At 35.1% G+C, this 9101-nt stretch overlaps 1 protein-coding gene across 1 annotated transcript; it reads left to right on the forward strand.

Moving 5' to 3' along the window:
* The first annotated feature begins 3135 nt into the window (after nt 1–3135).
* LOC311085718 (CD48 antigen-like) lies at nt 3136–8032 on the forward strand. The gene is made up of 4 exons (XM_084118302.1): nt 3136–3311; nt 4223–4540; nt 4880–5155; nt 5233–8032. The coding sequence occupies exons 1-4, from the start codon at nt 3263–3265 to the stop codon at nt 5382–5384; spliced, it is 795 nt and encodes a 264-aa protein (XP_083974428.1). The 5' UTR covers nt 3136–3262; the 3' UTR covers nt 5385–8032.
* Nucleotides 8033–9101: the final 1069 nt, after the last annotated feature.

Raw genomic sequence — 9101 nt, forward strand, 5'->3', positions numbered from 1 at the left:
AGAGTTGGTCAAAAGTTTGAACATTTTCACAGAGACAGAGAGAAAGATTGAGAGAGAGAGAGATTGATATTTATAATCTTCTGAGTAATCTTGTCAGTATCATAGCCTAATAACTATAACTGTCAACAGAATCAAGACAAGTGCTGCTGTTAATCAGTACAGATACAGTACAAGTCAGTACAAGTTCTTTATGTAGAAATCAGTTTAAAACTCATTCACTTGTCTGGATCATCTGCATAACCTATTATTAGCACATATTTCCTATAAGAGCATAACCTGTTAAGTCACATTTTACATGAGCATTTTATCGCCATACAACAAAACTGTCTGATCCTGTTTTGGTCAAAATGTACACTGTGGGGAAAAAATGCCCAATACAACTATTTAGTCATTTTGAAAGAAAACAGTTAAAATGTTGAAATAAACAAATGTTGAAATAAACAGTTACATCATCGTGAGGTCAACTTCAGTCTGTTACCCATGAATCAGACATTTTCATTTCAGGACACTAGGAGGCGAAGCTGTGCAATATAGAGCCTAAATACTAAATGTAGTGTTATATGATTTGAAATTATGGCTTGATATCACAAGTCGTCACAAGTCATGCTCAGTTTCCTTGTAATCACATATCTACATCAAACAAAATACAAAATGTGATGACCGCAGGGAATGAATAAACACTCTGAACTTTCAAATCTCTCTAAATGCACATTTACATTAAATTGTGCAAAGCAAATGGCGGGTTAAATACATAAGAACATTGAGTGAAAGTGTATGTGTGCTGAGACAGAAACTGTCTTCAGGATGTGGTCTGCTGAAACTGTGTTCTGGCCTGCAGAAGACTTAATAATAAGAGATGATGATGATGATGATGATTGAAACATCAGTGTTAAACAAGTTGAAAAACAATTCCAACAACTTATATGTCATTGGTCTAGGAACTGAAATTAACAAAAATATATAGTCGCTGTAAAATGAGAAGTGAGATAAAAAAAAAAAAAACAGAATTGACGTGTACACAATAATGTGACTTGAATCAAGTCAGTTCTTCGTTGAATTCTATTCAGTGTCTTTTGTGAGGTTTGGAAATGATGGAGAGGTTTTTTAATGCTGTTGTTCCCTGACAACATAATATAAGAACATTAAGGGTCAGTTGTGTCTGCCGAGACAGATACTGTCACAGGATGTGGTCTACTGGAAACTCAAAGTCACAAAAAAATATATGAAATGAGAAGTGAAAATAACATGTGTAAGAAGAATTAATGTGTAAACTTGAATCAAGTCAGCTCTTCTTTGCACTTTATTCAGTGTATTCCGTGAGGATTGTAAATGAGGGAAAGGTTTTGTTAATGCTGTTGTTCTCTAGACAGGGTCTGTAACCGCAGAGAAGAGAAGATGTTGAAATAACCAAATGAGACCATCTCAGAACTGATCAGATCCTATTTAAGATTATTTGCATTCAATGGCTACAGAATCGTTATCTTAAAACAACTCTAAACATGAGTCTGATCTGATTGGACTAGCCTATTAGAATTAAAAGTGAACAAAAAGTGTTAAACAAGAAGCAAAATAAAGAGAACCTTAAAAAAAGGCCAATAACACAGAAACAAACACAAATAAAATGTGATAATTTTCCTGGATGTCTGAGTGTTAGTGTGTGTGAATGGCTAATTTTCCTGCTGACATATGTAAATATATGACTTCCCCTCAAAACAGCTTTACTTTGGAATAAAAACAGTCAAATGAACGTGTTTTTTTCTCTTGCAAGTTATAACATGCTTCCAAAGAATGCTTTAGACACTCTCAGCTCAGTTTCTGAGTTAAAGTGAAACTTCTGTGGTCTGAGTTTATTTCAGGTTAGTTTAGTGTCAGACTGACCCAAATGAATGTGGTTTCTGTTGAGTGGACAAACGTCTCGCTCCTGTTTACTATTGCATGTGTGCGGTTGACTGATGGGTAAATGGACAAATGCATTTTCCTTTAAGACAGATTTTTACTCACATCTATTTGAGTGCTGCAAGAGAAAAATGACATGCAACACCTCTGCGAGTATGAGAGCTGTGTGTCAGAAGTCAAGGGTCTCAAACACAAAGTTAGTTCATGTATTCATGACCTCTAGACTAGATTACTGTAGTGCATTAAAAGCTGGTTGTCCTGCATCCTCAATAAACAAGCTACAAGTCCATAATGCAGCTGCTAGAGTTCTTACTAGGTCAAGAAAATATGATCATATAACACTAATTTTATCTTCTGGTTACATATTAAGTTCTGATTGCTACTGACCTATAAGGCTCTGAACAGTTTAGCTCCTGTGTATTTAAAGGGATAGTTCACCCAAAAATGAAAATTATGTCATCATTTACTCACCCTCAAGTTGTTTCAAACTTGAAAAAGAAAATATTTTGAAGAATACCGGTAACCAAACAGACTTCCAGAATTTGTTTTTCTCTACTATGGAAGTCAATGGGCTCCATCAACTGTTTGGAACCAACATTCTTCAAAATGTCTTCTTTTGTGTTCAGCAAAAGAAAGAAATTCATCCAGGTTTGAAACAACTTGAGGATGAGTAAATGATAGTAAATGAACTATTCCTTTAACCGATCTTCTATCGCCATCCATACAATCCATCACACTCTTTAAGGTCACAAAACTGTGGGCTTCTGGCAGTACAGAATATCTAAGTCCACTAAAGGAGGAAGAGCGTTTTCACATTTGGCTCCTAAACTCTGGAATAGCCTTCATGAGAATGTTCGGGGTATTTACATACTACTTGAATTTACATTTCTTAAATACATAACTTAGACAGTTACCTCTGATAACAGATCACTCTAAATTTGAATGTAGGCACGTGCATTTTCTGTAAAGCTGCTTTGGAACGATGTGTATTGTGAACATACAAATAGGCTATATTGAATTGAATTGACAAAGAGAACAGAATGAAGTTCATCTACTCTAGAAATGTAAAGGCTGCAGTAAAGATCAGTCAAGAGCATCATTCTATTGAATATCTTGGAACACAGACTGATTAAAGACAACATTATTATAAACACCAATAGAGGTGAGCGCGTTCTTGTACACCAAACTGAGCGCGTTCTCGCGCGTATTCACGGAGGCGCGCAGAGGGGAGGAGTTTGTCTGTTTGACTCTAAACCTCAAATTATCTACAGATACTTTTTCGAGGTATTTACAGATAGTATTTAAAAACACTTTCTGTCGAAATCGGTTGCAAACTATAGCGATTTATCTCAAACGTTTGGAGAAAATGATCCACGCGTTTATTTTCTTCTGTTTGTATTTTTTTCATCTGTTTGGTAAGTACAGCCTATGACGTCACTCGAAATAACACACATGTTTAAGTCCGTGGATTTGAATCTTGCGCGTTTGAAAAATAAACTATTTTGCATCTGTTTTTTCACTGCATTTACTCAAGATTATCTTTGCAAGATTTAGAAACCTTTATTAGTAGAAAACTGAAGTGTATGATAGAAATGTGTGTATTTGATGCGCTTTTTTTATACTGAGAATGACAATTTGGAATGTGAAGAACAACATATTATACAGTTATTTTGTTTTATTAGGAAAATACCATATACATAAAAAGAACTGGGCTCAATGCAAAGTTTGCAAACCAAATTTTGCACATTATCACATTTTAAAAATGACTAAATTATATGTAAATCTTTTAGGAAAAAAAAATATTTTTAAAGCACTGGATTTTATGTAGGCTAATGTTTCTATTTTTTATTTCTATTTTTGTTATTTATTGATTTTTTTATTTTATTTCCTGGCGGCTAATGTTAATGGTTTAATGTGAATATGTAATATCTCTTGTTCTCATGGCATTAACGTCAGAGGATTTCCATTTTTGGTATTAGTACAGTAAGGTTAAATCCGTTAACATTAGTGAATGTAATATGGTGTCATTGACTGAAAAAGAAAGATAATTAGCATTTATGAATCTATAGATAGATAGATATAGGTTAGGCCTACTGTTAATTTCTACTAATACATTAAAGTTGTATGAATTAACAGTATCATAAACATACATGAGTTAACAATGAACAACAGTATGTTTATAAATCAACATTCACCGGATTAAAATATGCTGTAAATATTGTTGTTTGTTGTTAACTCATGCCACATTGTAATGTTAACAAATAGGACGTTATTGTAAAGTGTTGCCATATTTTTTATATTTACATTATTTAATATTGTTCTTCAGGTGTGCTTGTTGCTGAGTCAGATGTGGTGAAGGCAGTGCCAGTGACGGTGGGGGATTCTGTCACTCTAGAGTCTATTACTGACATACAGGGATATGACAAGATAGAGTGGAGGTTTGGAACCATTCGCATTGCTAGAATCAGGAAAATGAATGGTATCTTCTCTACAGAATATAATTATTCGAGATTCATAGACAGACTCCATTTGGATAATCACACTGGATCTCTCACCATCACAAACATCAGCCATGAACACAGTGGAGTTTATAAACAAAGCATCGGAACTAAGGATCCAGCGATTTACAATGTTACTGTTTATTGTGAGTAGATTTCTACCTATGTTGTAGAGTGCATTTTCCTGTCTTTTTGTATTCATGTTAGTTCCATTTACCCATAATAATATTTCAGAATCCAACTTTATATTCATCTTTTTTTTTTAAACCCAGCTTTTTATGCCATTTGTGTCTGTGTAATTCTACGTTAAATTTGAATCTATTATAAATGTTAGGATATGAGTTAAAATGATGATGGTATCAGTGCTCTTTGTGCGCTCTTTGCACTAACTGACTGACATTATAGTAAACTCGGACTAAGTAAACGTTGAATCCATAACAAAGCATCCCTCTAACTAACTGTCATTTATTTCTTGTGTTTTCCAGCTCCTCTGCCCATTCCTGACATCTCTAGTTACTGTACACAAAATCCTTTATCAAAATGTTCTTTGCTGTGTTCAGTGTTAAATGTGAGTCATGTGACTCTCTCCTGGTACAAAGGAATCAGTTTATTGTCCAGCATCAGTGTGTCTGATCTCAGCATCAGTCTCTCTCTTCCTCTGGAGGTGGAATATCAGGATAACAACACTTACAGCTGTGTGATCTACAATCCCGTCAGCAACGAGACCAAACACATCAGTGATCTCAATTGGTTGAGTTCAGGTAGGTCTGGAGTGATCTTAGAGGTTTTTCAGTCGTGTTATTTATTTAGCTGTTTACTACTTATTGTCTTTCCTCAGGCTGCAACCTTTGTTTTGACACCACTGAAGCTGTGATCCGATTGGTCGTCACTGCTCTGATGGGCGTGGCTGCGGTGGCTGCCACTGTTGTCCTGGTTTATGACATCAAATCCAGAACAGGAGTGGAGAGAACAAACATCAGACATCGGTGAACCAGATATTGTAAACAAGAATGTTAAACTATCAATTACAATGAGGAGAAATAATATTGTTTTTTAATTTATAAATTAATGACATTTAATATGTCTCAATATGAGGTAAATCCAGCCCTGACTCGCCCTCATGTCGTTCCAAACCGTAAGACTTTTGCTGAAGATATGAAGATATTTTAATTCAATCTGAGAGCTTTTTGTTCCTTCATTGACAGCTGCGCAACTACTACTTTGCGCTTCAAAAAGTTAACAAAGAGAACGTAAAACTAATCCTTATGAATTGAGTGGTTTAGTCCAAATTTTCTGAAGTCACGATTTCTTTATATGATGGACAGATTGAATTTTTTCACATATTGATCAGCGAACATAAACAGAAGCTCAACCGAACCTGCTTGATCACAAGAACAAACCTCATTGGTTCTTGCTGAAGCTCAAACGTGCTGGCTGTAATTTTGCTCAGAGTTGTTGGCGAGTTGTCTTTTCTTTTCTCTTTTGAAAATTTTGACTAAACTGCTCGATTCATATGGTTTAGTTTAATGATCTCTTTGGGAACTTTTTGAAGCGTCAGAGTGATAGTTGGTTAGACTGTCAATGGAGGGACAGAAATCTCTCAGATTTCATTAAAATATCTTAATATCTTCATTTGTGTTTCAAATAATGAACGAAAATCTAATTTTTTGGGTGAACTATCCCTTTAAGAATGTTACTGATGACTTTGCTCCTGTGAAAGTCAGAAGACTGGGAAATCTAAAGCACCTTGGAGAATCACAACAGCAGTTCAAAGTATGAAAAGAAAGTGCAGAAATGCTGAGCATATGTGGCGGAAGACGAAACAAGTAGTCTATCTATAAACATCTATAAAGACTGCCTTCATGCTTTCAATGTGGAAGTAGGCACAGCTAGACAGACCTTCTTTACAAATATTATAACAGCAATTTAAAAAACACCTGCACTCTTTTTGCTAATGACTAACAACCCCAAAGCCAGTGAATTGAGTCTGCTTCCTTATTTCTGAGAAGAGAAATAATATCAGAAAGGCATAAGGCAAAGGCATATCCACGTGTTTTGCTGAGGTCATACAGACCGGACCACAATTTATGTTTCTGATTTTGAGGCAAATAATGGTAAAATCTTGAAAGAAACTCTACAGCATTTTAAATCATGAACCTGCGCCCTTGACACGCTCCCCACTCCCAGATATTCTAAGTGGTAAAAGCCTTACTTTTTATGGGACAAAGTCCCTTAAAACTGCAGTATAAGCCCCTCCTGAAAAATAGCAATCTGGATAAGACTATAAGCAACTATAGACCAATCTCAAAGCAAGTTGTTTTTAATCATCTGAACAAATTCTTAAGCTTGAATGGATTGAACCGCTTCAGTCTGTTTTCCAACCACATCATAGTACAGAGACAGCGCTCATAAAGATAATAAATGATGGTCCTCGTATGGTTCAGGTCATAGTTAAAGGAGATGGGATACAATGTGAACTGGTGACCATAAGTCTTAGTGGACATCCATGACATGTGGAGTCCCACAAGGCTCAATTCTTTCACCGCTCCCATTAAACCTGTACTCTCCCACTGAGCCAAATAATGAGAAAGAACCAAATTGCTTACCACAGCTATGCAGACGACACACAGCTCTACTTAGCCCTATTGCCTAACGATTACAGCCCCATTGACTCCCTGTGCCAATGCATTGATGAAGTCAACAGTTGGATGTGTCAAAACTTTCTTCAGTTAAACAAAGACAAAACTGAAGTCATTGCATTTGGAAACAAAGATGAAGTTCTCAAGGTGAACGCATACCTTGACGCTAAGGGTCAAACAACTAAAAATCAAGTCAGGAATCTTGTTGCGATTTTGGTGTTGGACCTTAGTTTCAGTAGTCATGTCAAAGCAATAACTAAATCAGCATACTATCATCTCAAAAATAAAGCAATAATTAGATGTTTTGTTTCCAGTCAAGACTTAAAGAAACTTGTTCATGCTTTCATCACCAGCAGGGTGGATTATTGTAATGGACTCCTCACTAAAAAAAACATAAGAGTTGCAGCTCATAGAGAACGCTTCTGCCAGAAATGATGACATATCAATCCAGTCCTCAGGTCTTTACACTGTCTTTCAGTTACATTCATGTCTGATTTTAAAGTATTATTACTTGTATATAAATCACTCAATGGCCTAGGATCTTAATACATTGCAGATATGCTCACTGAATATAAAACAGACATGCAGATCATCAGGATCAAGTCAGTTAGAAATACCAAGGGTTCACACTAAGCATGGTGAGTCCGCTTTTAGCTATTATGCCAGTCACAACTGAAACCAGTTTCCAGAAGACATCAACAGTATTCAAATCCAGACTCAAAACACATCTGTTTAGCTGTGCATTTACTGAATGAGCACTGTGCTACATCTGACTGATTGCACTGTATCTTATTCATGCCTCCTCTTTTAATTCCTTTTATAACTGTTTTGATACATATAAATACTTTTTAATCAGTCTTTTTTTTAGTTGCTTTTATTGTCATTCTTATGTCTTATGCACTTGTTGTGATCATTTTATGATTCATTTTTACGTAAAGCACTTTGAATTACCATTGTGTAAGAAATGTGATATACAGGAAATAAACTTGCCTTGCCTACCTTAGTCAGTTATGACACAATTCAATTTAATGAATTCAAAAATCAAGTATTTATATAATATTATATTTTAGGAAGAAGCTGAAGATCTTACATTTTAAAATAAAATAAAAGTGAGCAGGGCACACAATCCATGGGAATTATAAGCAACATGGTATAAGATTATTTTGTCCCTTCAAAAAAGCTTCATCTGCAAGACAAGTGCTGTCTGAAGCCAAAACAACGATGGCCGAATGCAGTTTAATTAATATACTAAATGTAGTTTCATATGTTTTAAATAAGACAAAATATGACAAAAATGCACAACACTGCATTTTTTGTTGCAGAGGTTTCTTAATGCTGTTGTTCCTCATAGACACTGTCTGTAACCGCAGAGAAGAGAAGATGTTGAAATAACCACAAGAACTGAGACCATCTGCAGTCTACATTACATTTAGATCAGAGAACAGATATCCATTTAAGATTGTTGTATTTAATGACATATAATCTTTAAATATCCCCTCAGTACTGTTAAATAATATTAAAAAATGCAAAAACCCTCATGCAAGAAACATATTGTTTCAATGCTCACTGAAAAAAATTATTCGGTGAATTTAATAAAAAAAAATGATCGTAAGTGGTTGCACACAATTGATTTTAGCTACATTTAAACAAATGCATTAAGTTGAACTTAATAAATTTTAGTTCAACTTAATGCATTTGTTTAAATGTAGCTAAAATCAATTGTGTGCAACCACTTGCGATCAATTTTTTTATTAAATTCAACGAATCATTTTTGTTTTTGAGTCATCTGAGTTTATTTCAGGTTAGTTTAGTGTCAGACTGACAAATGAATGTGGTTTGTGTTGAGTGGACAAACGTCTTGCTGCTGTTTACTATTGCATGTGTGCGGTTGACTGATGGGTAAATGGACAAAGGCATTATTCATCAACACCGACATCTGATTCTTACCCCTTTGTGCATCCTTGAACAGCTCTTCTCTATATCTCATGACATATTGCCTAAAACAGCAGTAGATCTAACCAAAAAAGTGCTGCAACATTCTGGAAAGAAACATAACAGCACCAGAACG

The sequence above is a fragment of the Abramis brama genome (genome assembly GCF_963993115.1).
Source record: "Abramis brama genome assembly, chromosome: 6".
In the NCBI taxonomy this organism is placed as follows: domain Eukaryota; kingdom Metazoa; phylum Chordata; class Actinopteri; order Cypriniformes; family Leuciscidae; genus Abramis; species Abramis brama.

Coding starts and splice junctions, on each gene's coding strand:
- LOC311085718 (XM_084118302.1), top strand. CDS start 3,263: ATGATCCACGCGTTTATTTTCTTCTGTTTGTATTTTTTTCATCTGTTT. Junction 4,541..4,879: donor TTACAATGTTACTGTTTATT/GTGAGTAGATTT, acceptor TGTGTTTTCCAG/CTCCTCTGCCCATTCCTGAC. Junction 5,156..5,232: donor TCTCAATTGGTTGAGTTCAG/GTAGGTCTGGAG, acceptor GTCTTTCCTCAG/GCTGCAACCTTTGTTTTGAC.